The following is an 18,673-nucleotide window of genomic DNA, read 5'->3' on the forward strand; positions in this document are numbered from 1 at the left end:
GCATGTGCAACATACTCTGGCAAATAAACGGTTCTGATTCTGATTCGGAAACACGGGGCTTTTATTTTCTAAGCACACCGGAAGTGTCTCCCCATCACATGATCAGTATGCTGCTTAACGAAACACACAACACTAGTTTGACGTCACGTGGCAGCCTGGTCCGGTTAGTTGTCATCTACGTAGAAGGGAAGGGCATGACATGGAGCTACATTATCCTAACTTCAGTTATACATGCGTCGTAGCTTCTTAAAAGTACACAAGGATATATAGATTATTGGGGGTATTTCTATGTACCACGGTTAGCAGCTGATTTTGCTTCGACATCTTGGAACAAACAGTGTAACTTACTTGTATATAGCGTTGACTGTTTAAAGGTAGTTCAAACAGAAAGCCTCATGGCGTTAATCCTGTTTACGAGGTCTCGAGCACCTTTAATGAAGACCTCCAGGTCGTTAAAGAACGAATTCAGGAAAGGTAAAGGTAAGTGTTTCTATGTTCGTTTATTACTTTCTAGTTAACGAATAGCTTGTTTATTATGTCTGTGGAGCCTAGAAGAAATAACACTGCACGTTAATCATATTAGCATGAAGAGGATGTGTTTAAGGCGGCAGCACCGAGTCAGCTTGGATGGAAGATGGTGGGTGACTCAAGGTTGACAGGATAACTGAGCATCACATGTTTAAACCGCCTATATCTCATTATTCTACGCTACACATCGGGTTCTTTGCATAAAAGCTGTGTTGCATGGACGGTCTAGCGTTATCACCGCTTGGCTCGAGAGGCACCGCAGCTTTTCTCTGGTGAGGATTCAAAGAAAGGGGAGAAACACGATTTCGGATTCAGATTATTTGAGGACAACGTCGCGCGCCCCCTCCTTCCTCTGCAGTCTGTGGGCACGCTCGTCGTCGTCGTTGTTGTGTCAGGCAGGCAGGGTTTCTCCATCTGCTCATCCAGCATCCACAAGACACCCGTATCTAACGCAAGATGGCTTTATTATTGCTCTGTGTGGTGCTGGTGTTTGGCGACCATGGAGCACAGTTTGTTGTTGTTGATGTGAGCCACAGCCATGTTGAATGTTGCAGATGCAGAGAGCACAGTGGGGATGTTGTGCTCTTTACAAACGGAGCTGTTAACGGTTTAAATTATGCAGTAACATGTCAAAGGTTTAATTACACTTCTATGTCGGACACTAAACGCATGAATGTCAAACATAGGGAATAGGGGCTTTGTTCATTATCTGGCATGTGACACAAGGTGTCTGTGCTACCTCTGTAATGTCTGAGCTCAAAGTACTTCATAAATAGTCTGTCTGACCAATAGCCAAAATAACACAAAGTAGGCTTTTCATTTTATGACATGATGCAGAGGAAGCACTTCGTATTTGTGAAGCTCTAACCAGCAAATATTTTGTCGGAAATCAAAATGAGAATTGACCAGTTTTTGTAATATTTGTAGATCTGATGTAGATTTGTCCATACTGTTTATACCATGGTAGCTGTCCTTTCAATGTCTCCGGGTGGAAAATGTTATTAATCACAGAGCAATCGTTGCTGCTTTAATGCGGCACCTTCATTTGTCAGGTACTTTACACACTGACAGGTGTGGTTTCCCAATAACATTTTGAATATTAAGATATTGAATATTTTGATGTAAAACTTTGGTGCTTTGGTAATAAAGGCAAAAAAATAATATAAAAAATTTAATTTAGCGTAGCTTAAGTGAGCTCCTAGCCGCCACATCTGCAGGCGCTGCCATCTTTTCAGTTCATTAGAATAAAAAGTTAAGACTAATATATTCGTAATCTACACCACTTTAACGGACTAAAACACTCAGTGACACGACATTAATGTGATTCCTGTTCCCATCCTTTCAGAGGAATGCTCGTATTTCTGTGTATCACAGTGAGTCAGTGAGTGGAGAGGAAGATATTAGAGGACAAGCCACAGAAGAAATAGTTTATGTCTGCATGTCTGTAGTTGGTGCATTATCGCTGTGCTTATAAATAGATGAGAGGGTCAGTTTGTCAGTCTGCACCGGCCGGACTGAGCTCTTGGCTTTAGGCCCGCACTATCAGACAAATTGTGGCGCTGAAGAAAGGTCAGTGCCTCTTATAACTCTACCTGAGACAGGATAATCTCAACCAATTCTTCTGACCTGAGCGCTGTTATGTGATGTAGTAGTTTAATGTAGTATGGTGGACGACCAACGGGCTTGCATTGACTGCTGAACATTGACCAGCATACAGTATTGGCCAAGTGAATTAGAAGCAGTCATCAAACAAAGGTTGCAAGGTCAGAAGTAGTAAAGATTATGGTGTTACTATGGTGTAACACAGCACCAATAAACTATTAGCCATTAAAGCTGCATACTCAGAGAGTCAGGCACACATCCAAACTAACCACAGTGAGCGTACCAACATACTGTCCAATAAACACGCTTGTTTTGAGTCCATGTCGCTTTAGCGTACAAGTGGCCTTTGGGGAAGTTAACAAACCTCTAAAGAGTGTAGGTGAAGCTCATAATGGCTCTGGCTTCAGAGCACAAGATTGGACTGTTTAGTGTTCTGTGTCGAATGGAAAGAAACACCTTTGATGGGAGTTGTCCCGTTGTAAGAACAGTCCTGTTATTTTGCTGCTTTTCACTCTTACAAGTGATGTGTTGAACTGGCTCCTCGTGCACACACAGTGCACGAGGAAGTGTTTTAGCAGGAAACAGCTGCAGGCTGCAGGTCACACATGAGTTAGTGGCTGCAGCAGGTAAAAGTCCTGCAGGTCATGACCCAGTCATGACCCTCCAAGGCCAGACCTGGTGTAGTTTGAGTCAGGACCAGATCAGCAACAAATGACCAATTCATACTAAATACTTTACAAATGCAATAGTGATGCTTAAAAAGTCAATAAAGATTGGTGCAGAATCTTAAATATTGTCATATAGTTTGGATCAGCAGGTTCAGTAGACAGTACTTCATAAATACCAGATACAGTTGATCAGCATTGATCCAGATGACAAAGAATATGGTAGTGTTAGAATAATAAACATGGTAGCAACATAGTAGTTTTTACATATGTCCTATGTCTAGTAAACCTACTTGGGTTTTCTATTACAGCTTAAAGAACATCTTCTTGAGTTTTACTTTCCTTGAATGAGGTTTGAAGCATGAGTCATGATCTTTCTATTCTGTAATTATGCGGCTACGCAGCAGGAAGTGACCATGTTGCACAAACAGAGACTTAAACCGTGCAGACGGGGGAAGTTAACAATTTAAGATACGTCTTCCGGATTCTCATTTAACAACATATACACAGTATATACTGTATGTGTGTGTGTGTGTGTGTGTGTGTGTGTGTGTGTGTGTGTGTGTAGGGCTGTACTGAATGCAATTTCTTTCAGATTCAAAGCTCCTATTCATGTTTTTAAATGTAGCTTCAAATATCTTAAAGTAAAGTAAAAATCCTCCACAGTTTGGCCATTGTGATATCTAATAGTTGTGCAACCACAATTACAAAATTGTCCACCCAATGTGACAAATGTTGGACTGAAAGAGACATGAATGTGAAACCAAAAGTGTAAAACCCCCGAGAGGATCAGAGACAGAGGCCTGAGGTTGGACTGTACAGCTCAGGTGAATGCTGTAGGTTTACGGTAATCTACTGTATTTCCAGGCTGTTCTTTCTGTGCTACAGTAGGCCGCCTTTCAGCCACAGAGGTGACGCTGTTCCAGTAAACTCGGTGTCCTCTGGCCTACCTGCCATGTTCAGCCAGGCCTTGCTGGATTTACTCCAGCCGGCCATGTGAGAGCCAGAGGAGAGGCGTGGTTAGGCCATGTGCTCTGACGTGATTGGTTGGAAGTGTCTCACCACTCCTCCTTCACTCGTCGTGTGTCGCGCTGACAGCGGCCTCTGGGGTGTGGGAGCCTCACGGTGGGCCTCACGGTGGCTGAACATCCAGATCATTGTACAGACATTAGCAGAAGGATAATACTGCCTTATTTATTTGGCAGATGTATGAAGTATAGCAAAGATGATCCATACGAAAATGAAAATGGCAAATGTAACCACAAGAGAAAATAATTCAGTGCAAAGACCTGAAAGTGATTCTTTGAATATTTTGGATGACTGAATGAATCGTTCAGGCCGTATGCCAAGACATACAAAGGTATTACATGAATGAAGCCTGAGGCAAGATTGCCACTGATTAGAAACACTATCAGGAGGCTTCACTTCATATCATGTTAATGCATAACCAGATAACAGCACTGTGTGCTGCTGCTCCTTCACACCTGGGTCAGTTCATTCAGAACTAAAGTTACATTCATGTGTCAGACCTGTCACAACCTGTGGAAAGCTGCTGAGTTTGCTCATCAATGGCAGTTGACAAAATCCCCATGTATGCTCTGTGTGTGTGTGTGTGTAATGGCTGATTATCAGAACACATCAGCTCATGTTGTGTTTTTCTTTTCAGGGAAAGTACAAGATGGAGCCTGTTTCAACTGCACAGCTCTCAGACTCTCCAGTCAAACGTAAGCCAATCATATGCGAGGCTTCTTCAGTCTCTATATTTCCTCCAAACGTGTGAAAGTAACTTATATTAAATGAAAACGTAAGACTTTAGAAAGCGTGCGGTACAATATTAAATGTCTTGAATCAGTTTGGAGGTCTTGTAAAGCGTTGTCTTGGATGCTGCTTTATTTTCGATTCTCTGCCCATTTGTCTCATGTCTAACCTGGAGGTAATCTTTATGATGTCCTCGTCTTTTGTTGATTCCAGCTGGGATGTGACTTGTGTTTTGTCACTGTTGCATGCAACACCTAGTACACCTTTACCTTTCCAAAGATCATCTTTTTGACTTCTGTTTCAAATGTACCAATAGGGTGATATTTTGAGTTTTCTTATGGCTGATATTGTATTTCAGTGTTTTATTTTTCCCTCAGACGACTTGGCAGCTTTGCCCAGGTGTCTTCACTCGGCCCCTCGGTCCCCTCATCGGATGGATATGTGGGCCCCAGCCGGAGCCCGGACTCACAGCGCCTCTACTGTGCTTTTGTGTCGGGGGCCTCTTCTTCGGCGTACCCCGCAGTCACAACGGGGACCCACTGGACGATAGCGCGGCCACAGGACATCCCCGGTGTGAGGTGGATACACACCTCGAGGAGGAGGTGGGACGACTCCAAGGTGGAGAAGTCCCTGCGTTCGTTAAAGGACAATAAGAAGAAGCTGGAGGAAGGAGGGCCTGTGTACAGCCCCACGCTGGATGCAGCACCTGTGAGAAGGACGCTCCGACAGTGGGTCGTAGATGAGGTGAAGCACTACTACCACGGCTTCAGGCTGCTGTGGATCGATACCACCATTGCAGGGCGAATGCTGTGGACGGTGTTGAACGGACACCCGCTGTCCCGCCGCGAGAGGAGACAGGTGAGGTCTGCAGAGGAAGAAATGTAGACATCCTGCTGTCATGAAAGGCTTTCTCTGGAGAGCAAATGTGTTCAAATTATGGTTTTATTAAATGCATTTATTTAAAAGGCACAGAGAGATCAGTGTAGTTTTCCACCATATCGCTTTGCTACCACTGATGATGCAGCTTTAAACCCCCCCCTTGAACATCGTCTGTGTAAACATAGCAACCGTGACTCAGCACAGCAGGGTGGATGCTGATTTTTTTTGGCTTTGGACATGCAGCTTTAGCCTTTTAGTCTGTTAGTGCCACATCATGCATGTTGTCATCAGGAGACACTTTTGCAGGGTTTTGTCTGCAACTGAGTCGCTTGGAAAGATTTAAAAGACGGCCAAAGATGGCGCTGTCAAGCATTTCATGGAGCTAATGGTAGCTTAGTAAAGCCAGCTAGCTGCAGCTGCCAAGTCTTGTTGTCATGTCACAAATGGAAATGAGAAGCCTGCTTTTGTCTGAAATCAAGGATCCATTGTTTTGAAATAACTAAGAATTTCAAGTGTTACTTAAATTACTGGTACATTTTGACCCCATCTGGTAAGAATACAGAGTGTTCTGTTTGTCATTGTCAGCAGAAACCATTCAAAGGTCTGTCCAATTACAGAAACTTGAACATAAACAGAAGTCGTTAAACATTGTGTCCAGCCAGTGTTTCCAGTGAATGGAAGTGTTTTTCTTCCAGTGTGACTCAGAGTTTACAGAGTGGGTAACCAGCATGAGTTTAGACATCAGAGATGACTGTGCATGGTCTAAGTCTGACAGCCCAGACATCTTGTTCTGTAGTGTTTAATCCACAGCTTCTCAAACGTAATGGGATCAATTAGAGAAACTGGCTGAGCGTGTACTCGCCAGGCGCTCAGCAGATAGTGTTGCCTGAGTAAAGCTCCTCAGGAAGAAGCTTCATGTGAAGCATCTTTGATTCCATAACTCCTCAGCTAAAGGGAACAGTCACCACCTTTCATGTTGATGGTAGATGTAGTCGACTGAAGCAATAAATGCCTCAGTGATTGACCCAGAAAACTGAGATCACAACTGCAAAATGCAAGAGCATTCGGCCGCTGGGGACCCCAATGCATCTTGGTACATGTAGGCACTGCCGGCGCAGCTCCATGAGCAGGAAAGCTCTGCTTTCTCGGTCGATGTAGCACGCACTGAGGAAGTTATTGTTTCAATAGACTACATTTACATTGACTTCAGCTTCACCCAATGTTAACACACGGACAAACTTTCTCAACATTGTTGACAGGATCATATCAGTGTCATTTTTGGCCTTTTCTTTGGCTTATTTTTATAGATAGATTATGTTAAAAGGGTTATAATCTCCGTGTAAGTCCATTTCTATTGGTGCCGTTATCACCATTATTTACTCATGTGGATAACAAGGTTTTAAAATAACTAATTCAAAGCAGACGCAGAATCCACTCTGTTTAGGTGACATGTATTTAGGATTTACAGTCAACTACTGTAGGAACAGAATTTAAAAAAGCCTTTTTAAACAAATGTTCTGAGTCCGCCTGCAGTCTGATGCTCAGAGAGTGTGTTGAGGCCCGGTGTGCTCTGCAGCAGTCTGGTGCAGGTTCTGGCACTGAGGTCATTACAGGGAAGATGAGCAGGGCAGCTCAGGACACACTTACTGTTCACGTCTCTCAGTACTGCAGCATGGTACAGACCTAGTGGACAGAATTAGCATTGCTGCTGCCCAACTGCTTCTGCTATTTAACCAGATAAAGTGAGTTAAAACAAAATAAGCAGAATTCACTCACCAGCCTCGCTGTCATTTATATTTGATTAAATGATCTAGAGCCTCAAGAGAGCGTTTATGTATAAATCATCTTCTTCGACTGAAGAACACAGGATAGCTGCTCCAATGGTGTGAAGGTGTTACACTGACACTCGTCTTACTGACATGTGATGACAGTGGGGCCTCTCATCATGCACGCTAAAGGATGTTGCAACAGTACAAAGAAGAGCTTTTTCAGTGACTGTTGTTCTTCTTTTAGAAGATCACAATAATAGCTCAAAGGTGAACATTTATTATAGCTAATAATTGAGGAAGATTAATGATAAATTGACTCACAACATTTACGTTCATCTGAATTACTTATATTCAGAATGAGATTTGAATCCCCTTCATCTGACAGATGCAACAATGAAATTGATCTCAGTTTAATACATTCTTAAATGCAATAGTGCATCGGTACATGCAGTTACTTTACAATATCAGTAAATATCACAATTTGGAAATTACGTAATGAAACAACATGTAAACGTCACAGTAACAGCATTACATTAGATAAAACTCCACAAACATGTAAAACAAAAGCTTTAAACCCCCCACACTATACACATTCATCATGTTCCGGCTCTGTGTGATTGTGTTAATCCCCCCCCCCCCATTAAACCCACCCCACCGTCCCATCTGCACCTTTTCAAATGCAGCTGACTCCCTCAGAGTCCATCTACGCCCCATTCATCTAACCTGGACTGCATTTGCCTCCTTAATCTCCTCCTTTCATATTCACTTACGATTCTCAGGCCTCCGTTTAAGGCTTCTTCTATTTTAATCTGTCACCCCCCCTCCCCCCCCTTCCTCCTCCCTCCTTTCATGTGGAATTCTGGGAGATGATATACATGTCAATGGGGCTGCGGACAAAGGCCTTTTCACTCGGCTGGCCTAAATCCTTCACCCTACTGGTCCTGTGGCATGCAGGTGGAAAGGGTGGAGAAAGAAGGACTCGTGTTCCGGCCTCCTCCCCTCGGGGACGTTTCTGTAGATGGCTGGCTGGGATTGTGCTGCTGGACGGTGGTTCACAAAGCCGCGGCCGGACAGCTGTACAATGAAGCAGACCAGTGTTTGCCTGCTGCCTCGACACTCTGAGGATTGTTCAGGTTCATGCAGAACAGACGTGCTTCCCGTTGGCCTTAAGAGGACAGTTCCTGAGCCTTGTGAGGCAGAATGTTCACTTTGGTCCACGGCTCTGCGCTGAACAACACACCAGAGAATTTGGAGGTTTCTGTTGCCGTGGAGATGTATGGGGACGGGGTTAAATGTGCTGACTGTTGAAACTAGAGGGATTGAGCCGGGCGATTGTACCGAGAGACAAAGGAAGATGAGGTAAACATTTTCACATGCTGGCGTTTTCCTCTCGCTGCTGCTCTCTGCTGGAGGCAGAGACGAGCTTCAGCCTGGTGGGAAATAAACATTACACGTCTTTAATCTCTGACGCACATCCAAACACAAGCAGACCAGCGGCATCAGTTTATCAATACTAACCACGGGCGTTAGGATATCCACAGTTCTTTACAAGTCCTCATTTTTTTCTCCCCAGTTCCTCAGAACATGTGCCGACGTCTTCAGACTCCTTCCCTTCCTGGTGTTCATCATCGTCCCCTTCATGGAGTTCCTGCTTCCCGTCGCTCTGAAACTCTTCCCCAACATGCTGCCGTCCACCTTCGAGACAAAGTCAAAGAAGGTAATCGAAAGCTTTTAATTTGGACTGAAGCTACATGATACAGACGAGATGCATGAAGTCAATGCTGGGGGTTAGTTTGCACATTTTAAAAGCTGTAGCCCAGTTTTAGGTCCACGTTGGTTTGAGACACAGTAGCTCAAATAAGTCTGCAACTATCGATCACTTTCATCATCCATTAATCTGCTGACTATGTTCTCGATTAATGGATCAGCCCAAGGTGATTTATTTAAATTGCTTGTTTTATTTAGTCCAAAAACCGCAAAGATCTTCAGTTTACTATCCTATAAGACAAAGGAAAGAGTCTAATCCTCATATTTGAGAAGCTGGAACCAGTATTCGGTATTCTTGCAGACTATACTGATAAATTACCAATTTATACAGACGCATTGACCTCACATATGTTGTAAAACAATACTGCAATACGACTATTAATAGTAGATTATATTTGACCACATAGTTAATAACAGAATGCTCCTTTGTAACAGCTATCATGAAGAGTGATTCATTGCATTTGTAACTTGCTGTTCTTCAGGAGGAGAGGTTGAAAACAGAGCTGAGAGTCAAACTGGAGATGGCCAAGTTCTTGCAGGACACCATCGAGGAGATCGCTCTGCGGAACAAGGCGGCTCAGGGGAACGTGACGGAGGAGTTCTCCACCTTCTTCCAGAAGGTGGGTGTCTGTGCTGGCTGAGGCCTCATGAAGGGAGTGAAGACGTGCTCAGTGCTGCCCTCTGGCGGTGGAAACAATGAAGTGTTTATTCTATGAAAGTAAAAACAGGATAGTTCAGCATTTATTCTGAAAACTTTATTTTAAACAGTTATAAGAAAAGCTGCACGATAAGATAAGACTTGTTTGTTAAATGTATCTTACTCGTATTGCTTTTCTGTTTTGCATTGTTGTTAATATAACTCCTTTACTCTTTATATTTGTTAGACTTATGTGTTTTCTTTTAAACATTTTCTTTCGGGATTAATAAAGTTCTGTCTTATTTATCCTGAGAGAAATGTTTCTCTAGGAAAGAGCGCAGTTTTATATATATATATAGTCCAAATCAAACAAAAATGTAAATGTATTAAAGTTTAATTTTAATATAGTTTTGTGAGTGAGGAGGGACCACATAATGATGACAGATAGAGAGAAACTGGGGCTCTGCGATAATAATTCCGTTGTAGTCTCGACTCATGGTTTAGGTTTTTTAAAACAAGTATTCTTGCATCAGAAGCACGACTTCGCTCATCCAGAATGAGTTACAAGTCATCAATTTATCATCTAGATCCGGGACTCCGGGGAACGTCCCAGTAACGAGCAGATCATGAGATTCTCCAAACTGTTCGAGGACGAGCTGACTCTGGACAACCTGACCCGACCTCAGCTGGTGGCTCTCTGCCGTCTCCTGGAGCTCCAGTCCATCGGGACCAACAACTTCCTCCGCTTCCAGCTCATCATGAAGCTGAGGACCATCCGGGCGGATGACAAGGTATGAGCATTTCACTTTGGTTTGAAATGTTTGACGCCATTTAAAATGGAAGCCGGTTGATCATTAGAAGCTGTGTGTGTGCGCTCTGTTGGTTCCAGCTGATAGCGGAGGAAGGCGTGGAGAGTCTGAGCGTGAACGAGGTGCAGGCAGCCTGTCGCGCCCGAGGGATGAGGTCTCTCGGAGTCACAGAAGAACGACTGAGAGAGCAACTCATCCAGGTACCGACAGCAGACAGCGATGGAGGATACTTTCAGGGTTTAACTCTTTGGCACACGTGCATTCCTTTTTCCTCAGTTACAGAACTTAAATGTTAAAGTCGTACCACCTTAAGATGTCTCATTATTGCATTATTGCATATTCCTCTTCTTCTATTGTCTCGTTCACAGAGGTTATACAGACTCAAACAATAAGGTTATGGAAGTTGAAGGAGATTTGAAATGGTCTTATTGTTGTCCATGTTTGATCACGTATGTGTCATAACCTCTGTCATGTTGTTGGGCTCCTGTAGTGGCTCGAGCTTCATCTGAAGCAGCAGATCCCCACGTCCCTGCTGCTGCTGTCTCGAGCCATGTTCCTCCCCGACACCCTGTCCCCCGCCGACCAGCTGAAGACCACACTGCAGACGCTGCCCGAGATGGTGGTATGTTAAAGGGATAGTCTGGATGTTTTGAAGTGGGGTTGTATGAAGTATTCATCCAGAGTCGGTTTATTACATTCAGAGTACCAGCACGAGAGCAAAGCTATGCACTGCTGTGGACGTATTTTAGACACCTAAAAACAACGTGTATTTAGAATATGTTCACTGCTTTACCTTGCCGTCAGACAGGGCACTGGAACTGTTGCGTCCATCTATGTTGTCTCTTCAAAGCCACAAGACTCCATTGACAGAAACAGTCTGGTGGCTTTGATGAGGTCTTAGATAACGGCTTCAGTTCCGAGGAACGTTAAGCGGTGTATCTCAGGAGTGGGCATTTAAGGTTTCTATATCTTTTAGTACTCTGCTCTTTCCTACTCTTTCCCAGACGAAGGAGGCCCAGTTGATGGTGGCAGAGATGGCGCTCTCCAAAGTGGACAATAAGGCCAAGCTGGAGACCACGCTACGGGAGCAAGCGGTCATACGCCAGGACAACAAGGACAGGGAGATGGAGAGGTTGGCGGACGCTGCAGAGAAGGCTGCCAGGGTAACAATACAATCATACTTAGTTTGTATTGCTCAAGACAATATTTGAGTTACTTTGACAAGTAACAATTTGATGAAATAATAGTGATAAAACCAACGTTTTGGAGCTTGCAGTGTTTGATACTTGCATGCAACCGACAGAGTTCTATGTAACAGTGTTCTGGTACTATTCCCATCCTGATCAACTTGTTTCCACGCGTTTAGTTGTGAAAACTTTAGCTAAATGCACGAGGCGCCATGTCTGTGTTATCCTATGGATTATAAGCCGGACTTCTTCCACTTTCATGACTTTCTTTAATCAGTTGCCTCCATCTCTGTCCTCCACAGGATGAGATGGAGTTTGAAGCCGAGCTGGTTAAAGCGGACACGGCTGCTCATTCAGAGACGCTGAGGGACACAGCACCGGTCATAGAGGCAATCAAGGTAATGTCTCCACACATGCAGTCTGTGAGATCAGTAGATCTGTGTCAAAGTCTCAACGAGTAGGATTTGTCGGTTGTGTAAGCACAACATTCAAAGTTGGCCTCTCCTCCCCGGCTCAGCGGGGGGTTAGGGCGCTCGCCAGCGGATGAAAGCCAACCTTAGATTCCCTCATGTTCTGTAATGAGCTTTGGCCACTCGGCTTTTTGCCGCTCTATATTTGGACTTTCCCGGCGCTGTGTTTGCCATTTTTGCACGAGTGCTTCTTATGATCTGGAACCTTATCTATACTCTGATTGTAAGGAAAATCCTACTTGCAAATTAATTTACATTTTGTTGCAATTTGTACATTAAAGTTTCTGGCAAACTTCTAAAGAAAAACAATCAAACTATTTCCTCTTTACAGCTGCATCAGCGATGTGTTTACATGTTATTACATGTTGTAACATGTTTTATACAATATGTCATCGTATCTTAAATTTGGTTTGTATTTTTTTTTTTAACTTATATCTCTCAACTCAGTCTTGGGCAACAGTAATGAGAATATTGTCTGTATGGGGTTAAGAGATCAGAAGCTTTTTACTGTCAAATACTGTTTGTAACAGAAGATTAACTTTTGTCACAAAGGATTTGAACTCTTCCTCGAATGGAACCTCTAACCCTCGACCAGCGCAAAACATTCATGTTTGCTGTTTTGTTTCTTGTTCATTGATTCATTTCTCACTCACTTGTTGCCACTTTTTTTCATTTGATCACTTCTGCACGACGCAGTTTGAACAGTGGCAGAGGTTCCTGCGCTTACAGGTTAGGTTTAACGATGTCTTCCTCCCAACCGACCCTCACATCTCCACCAGTTCATCCCTGCACGCACACGAAATCTTTCTCTGAGCGGACCCACCCAGATGAGCGGGAAACAGTACTTGCATATAATTCTGGCATTTTTAAAAAACCTTTTTGCAGACTGCCATTTGATCACAAGTTCAGTAGGAGTGAGATACTCTGAATTACACAAGTAACTCTTAAATGCGAGGTTTTACTGGCTTGATGAGGTGAATGTTGACAAAACACAAATGCTCAAATCCAGCTTTGTGTGTTCTTAAGTGGGATGAACTCTTACCAGCATTTCCTCGCTTATTAAAGAAAACGCCTCTCATCTGTTGCTCTGAATAGGTTGAAGAAATGCTAAATATGATTTGCAAATTCTGTTTGGACCGCATCTATCAGGACTCCTCCTCTTTTCCTTCTCCATCCTTCTTGGCGATGTCACTGGGAAGAGTTGAACCTTTCCCCTCTCTAACTCACAGCGTTTGTAACACCACAGAGTTCTCTTCGTCCTGTGGTCATGTGCTTTGGGGTTATGGGGAGTGTCCTCTAGAGCTTCCCCTCTTTTACCCTTGTTGTGTGTTTAGGTTGGTCTCTTATTTGGGTTTGTATTAAATGCACATGTGGTACTTGTTCGGTGGATGGACTTTTTGACCCTACTTTGTATCCATTTTGGAGGGAAAATATGAGCATAAGTTGACATGTTTATCATTCGGTTTCTACAAAGTAAAGCCGTTTTAAATCAGTCTGCTTCTAAGAACATATCGTATGTTTTAAAGGACATTTTACTAGAAGTTTTAATCCAAGTAATGGATGTTGTTTCTGACATTTAGGGGCTTTAACCATACGTTTGTGTTCCAGGGTGAGGAGATCACCAAAGAGGAGATTGACCTGTTGAGCGATGCGTGCTCAAAGCTGAAGGACCAGAAGAGGCTGCTGACTCTGGAGAAAGAAGAGCTCGAAGAACTGAAGGATGATGTCCAGGAATACAACGAGGTGCCCGACTTGTAGTTATTACAGAGAGACGAGATTTACTGCCATTCAAATGTTCTAGAGGTTTAAAGAGTATTCTGTCTTTTTGCTTCCAGGATCTGGAGGAGATAAAGAAGGAGCTCTCCAAGACCGGGCAAGAAAAGGCGCTAGAGGAGTCAAAGGCGAGCCAGCGTCTGTCAAAGAGAGTAAACCGCATGATCGGTCGCATCGGCAAGATCATCGGGGAGCTGGAGAAGGACAAGATCATCCTGGACGGCCAGGTGGACAGTGGAGCCACCCCACCTGTCGGGTAAGAGCTGAATGTGCTACTTCAAACCCCACACTGTGTCTGTCGTGGTTCAGAAGAGTCAGTGAAGTCTACCGAGCTCTTAATGTACAGACGTGTTGTACAAATGTTTACAGGTAATATGTTTGAAATATTCAATATTTTATATTGTCAACAAAATCCTTGAAAAGATCAAAACGAACAATATGTTTGTCCGTCTCTTGAAGCGCGGTGGTCTCTACATGAAAAACGCGTCACAAACATATAAAAAAGTCACAGCCGTTTTTATCAGACGGGACCAAATACGGCATTTGTTGGGGACTATTTTAAGTGGCGGATTAATCCACATTTGGTGCTCTTGTGGGTATTCGTGGTAGCAGGATGGTGAATGTGGGATTGAGTCAAAATACACCATAATGTGTGTGTTCTCGGTGACGAAGGACCAACAGGGAGGCTCAATGATGTGTTTTTAATAGTTTAACAACTACAGAGAAGGAAGGTACATCAGGCTGTGATACACACATAATACTATAGCACTGGTCATGTTAAACATGCTGAAGTATAGAGACTATATAGAGGTAAAACCATCCGTTTTTAATTCATTTATTCGACAGGGACATACATATTAAATCAAATACAACGATGCAATGTATATAGGACTTCTGTCCGTAGCTAATTTGCAGTTCATGTCCCTGGTTAGACTTTTGAATCCATAAAACACTTTTACACAAGCATACACACAAACTATACAATAACTTCAGACAGTAATTCAAATATCAATGCTTGAAAATAATAATTAAGAACAACAAGAGGGAAATACAGTATGTATGCTGCATAAACCCATGGGTCTCAGAGTTGTTTATGACATAGCTTCGCCTCAGTTTGGGAAGCTTTAAAATGCTTGTTGTTTCCCGTCTGAACCTTTTAGGGAATATGCTCGTTTGCTTTCTCTCTTGAGCGTCAAAGAATGAAAATCTTCCTTAGTTTGAAGCTGAAGAACTCAAAAGTCCAGCAATGCTTGTAGTTTAACTTTATTGTAAGACCTAGCCTAGTCTGGCTCTGTACAGTTATCATTAATCTCACTCTCGGAAAGAAAATAAATGAGCATATTCCCCAAAATGTCGAACTTTGTCTTTAAGAAGAAAGCGTTGCTGTCTCCCATGTGGCTTTGCAACAGTTTGTGTTTGTTTACTTCATAACAGCTGGAGCTCGTCCCGCCTGAGCCGCTGCTGCTTTATGACGTCATGACATAAAACACTTTATTTATCAGTTATTTAAAATGTTATTATATGTCTAATATGTCTGTTTTCATACAGGAACTGTCACTGTCATCTTCATCATCATCACTTTCACTGTAAAATGCTGGTGGAGATGAAACAAGGGACAAAACATCTGCTGTCACTTATCATGCCAGCTTTGAGTTTACAAATGAAAAACCAAATTTTAATTTATTTAAAACTTTACAGATTATTCTTTACTAAACATAATGATGCCAGAAGGTAAGCTGAACTGTGGCCAACCGACATCTGCTTGCTTGCTAAATGCTAACGATGCATTGTGGGTTTTCAAGCGTCAGCTGCTGAACATTGTGCTGTAAAAAAATCAACCGGCTTCCATTTCTGCTCCCAACACCCAGAGGTGCTCCCTGACGGCTGCTGCGCTGCCGCTTTAATAAACCGTTAACTTTCCCGAATAAATGAAACCAGTTTGAATACAAAAGATCGAACTCAAACTGCTCGATTTGAAAGATTTAAGAAAGTCCAAACTTATTTAGTTTTTGTGCGGGATGTGGGACCTCTACTGATCATTAATAACTATTAGAAGTCTGATTTAATAACTGAAATAAGAATTGGCTCAATTGATTGTTCTTGCTGCCATTTCTGAGCATAAAACGATATTTACCCGCTTTAAAAACGAATCATTTAAACCCATCTATTAGTTAAGGATGCACCGGTCCGATCCCCAGAACCGATCCAACAGCAGCGATCGATCAATACGTTGTGTTCCTCACTGTGTGGGAGCGACGGGGATCCCTCCTGTTCTGTGAAAGGCGACGTCAGGCCCGGCTCACTCATTCTGACTGTTCAACAAAATGTGAAGAATAAATACAGAGATAAATGTACGAAACTGATGGGATTAAAGACTCTAGTATATAATTCATATAGTATATCGGCCCAGTATTGGTACCGGTGCATCCCTACTGATCATTCTGAGGAGCATGAATTAACTTTGAGGCAGCTTTGACCAACATTTTATACTGCAATGTTTAGAAATGAAGCTTTAAGAAAACAGAAATCAGTTTGATTGGTGTGATCTGGGGACCGTGAAAAGCAGCATGTCGACCTTGAGACTTCTCCGCCACACTCTCGCTGCACCTGGTTACACACACACCGTTTCCTGTATGCAGTCTGTTCTACGCCTTCAGGGAGAACCTCATCAGCATCGGCGAGCTGATCGACATCATGCGGCAGATCCAGAACATTCCAGAGCACAAGCTGCAGAGCATCGCCAAGGCGCTCGACGACAACAAGGACGGGAAGATCGACATCGACGACGTCATCAAAGTACGTGGACAGGAAGTGACTCGTGGTGTATTCTTTCATTTTGTGGTTTCTTAAATTTACGAGATATGATTTGTTTCTAAGAGAAAAAGGTTTGTTAAAGATCAGCGCTGTGATTTTCCATATAAATAGTAAATCACATCACTTTAATGACCGCAAGTACAATTTAGTTTTAACACATTTATTTGTCGGTGCATGTTGAATTTGTGCACAGTTAGAATATAAGTAATTAAGATCAGGATTCTACATGTGGTTATTAGCTCATGATAAGTCATAAGTTGACTGATTAATAGGATTCATTTTATACTTAGTTATTGTATTTAGAGCCAAACGTCAGCTTCAAGTCAAAGGTATGTCAAACCCTTGATACAAATATGAACAATAACCATCTCCAACATTCAAATACATCTTTTAATGTGCTGATCGTCGTGTTTGATGTTCCAGCTGCAGCAACAGTCTGGTTTCATATTCCAAAGTAGGGCCGAACCATTTTAGAAGACATGTAATTGTAATCATTTTGACAGATTTTTACAATTGCAATAAGATTTGGGAAAATAATAATGATAATTATTACATCATTATTCTCATTTTCATTGAAAAAAATTGCATTGTTAACGCACAGAAGTATTTAAGATCTGGAACCACATTGTGAAAGGCTTGAATGAACTCCTTCTGTCCTGCGTTCTTGTCCCAGGTGGTGGAACTGATCGACAAGGAGGACATCGACATCTCCACCACGCAGGTGGCCGACATCATGGTGATGCTGCAGAAGGAGGAGAAGCTGATAGAGAAGGAGAAGGCCAAAGAGAAGGCCGAGAAGGAACAGGCAGCCACACTCAACAACTAACAAAAGACACTTGTCAACAGCAACAACAACAACAACAACAACAGACCCCTGAGTAGTTTGTGATTCCGCTCACAGAACCTCTGGATGGTTCTGGACATCTGGACACAGAGAGGTAACAGCTGCCTTCTCAAAATGTCATTCCAACATCAATTTGAGCCCCAAAAAATGTATTGTTGTAAAATTAAAATTAAAAGGCACATTGCCTTTTTAAAAATGCACAAAATCAAAAAGAAACTTAAATTGCCGTCATGTTAAACTCTTCTGTTCATGTACTATATGATAATATTTGGTTTTGTGTAATTTTACTCAATAATTTATTGACAAAGGGAACAAAATGATATGAAGCAGTGGTTGTTAATCAGAATATATATATAAATATATATATATATATATATATATATATATATATTAGGAGAATTATTGTTTGAAGCTTGAGGTGAACCGTCTTGCCTTTCATTTCATTCATGTCATCATCTCAGAGAAATGAGAAATCATTTCTGGACTTTGCACAGTGAGAATCATCGTCATTACCATCAGCTCATAAACTCAGTTTATTTTCCCTTCTTTGATTTAGTTTGTTCATCGTCCTCCCTCGTTGTACAGTCACCGGTTATTGTTTCTTCGTTGTACTTGGACGGGGCAGCTTACTGCTGGCTAGAGGAGGATGGAATGGTGGCTGCAACCAAATACAGATTTACACACAACATAGAAGCTCTTTCAAAAACATCTAATAATGTAAGTTTATTCTAACTATAAAAAATAAATCATAGTTTTACGGTCGTTATTATCACTAAAACATAAATAAATGGAGGATTCTTGCACAGAGACAGACTCACAGACAGACAGACTCACAGACAGACAGACAGACAGACTCACAGACAGACAGACTCACAGACAGACTCACAGACAGACAGACAGACAGACAGACAGACAGACAGACTCACAGACAGACGCTGAGGATCATAATCAGTACAGCCCACCAATCGAATATCAACCAGTTGTTCGTTAGATCTTGTCTCAAACGTATTCGTCAGATGCTCGGACGGTGAAAGTGGTTCTTTGGGAACGTTAAGTAGTTTATTTTGTGCACATGAGTAGTGTGATAACCTTTGACCTGTAATCTTGACCGCCATAGTTTTTAATGCAAAGTGGCCTTCCCGTGATACAGACATGATGGACTATATGCTGC

At 42.5% G+C, this 18,673-nt stretch overlaps 1 protein-coding gene across 6 annotated transcripts; it reads left to right on the forward strand.

Moving 5' to 3' along the window:
• Window positions 1-147: 147 nt before the first annotated feature.
• Window positions 148-17,865, forward strand: letm1 (leucine zipper-EF-hand containing transmembrane protein 1). Of its 6 annotated transcripts, none has more exons than XM_031873170.1 (15): window positions 148-480; window positions 4,462-4,519; window positions 4,931-5,411; window positions 8,775-8,918; window positions 9,451-9,588; window positions 10,193-10,396; window positions 10,495-10,614; window positions 10,905-11,036; window positions 11,419-11,577; window positions 11,904-11,999; window positions 13,680-13,814; window positions 13,907-14,100; window positions 15,543-15,575; window positions 16,484-16,640; window positions 17,332-17,865. In XM_031873170.1, the coding sequence occupies exons 1-15, from the start codon at window positions 396-398 to the stop codon at window positions 17,482-17,484; spliced, it is 2,289 nt and encodes a 762-aa protein (XP_031729030.1). In that variant the 5' UTR covers window positions 148-395; the 3' UTR covers window positions 17,485-17,865. The 6 variants fall into 6 exon arrangements, with proteins under 6 accessions (XP_031729030.1, XP_031729033.1, XP_031729031.1 ...); XM_031873173.1 differs by having other exon boundaries at window positions 16,502-16,640; XM_031873171.1 differs by having other exon boundaries at window positions 148-474.
• Window positions 17,866-18,673: the final 808 nt, after the last annotated feature.

This window comes from Anarrhichthys ocellatus, unplaced genomic scaffold, assembly GCF_004355925.1.
Source record: "Anarrhichthys ocellatus isolate YVR2014 unplaced genomic scaffold, GSC_Weel_1.0 scaffold69, whole genome shotgun sequence".
NCBI lineage: Eukaryota > Metazoa > Chordata > Actinopteri > Perciformes > Anarhichadidae > Anarrhichthys > Anarrhichthys ocellatus.

Excerpts from the sequence above, each read along its gene's own strand:
- letm1 (XM_031873170.1), top strand. The coding sequence starts at position 396 with ATGGCGTTAATCCTGTTTACGAGGTCTCGAGCACCTTTAATGAAGACC. Across the intron at positions 10,397-10,494 it reads CCATCCGGGCGGATGACAAG|CTGATAGCGGAGGAAGGCGT; the intron begins GTATGAGCATTT and ends TGTTGGTTCCAG. Across the intron at positions 16,641-17,331 it reads ACATCGACGACGTCATCAAA|GTGGTGGAACTGATCGACAA; the intron begins GTACGTGGACAG and ends TTCTTGTCCCAG.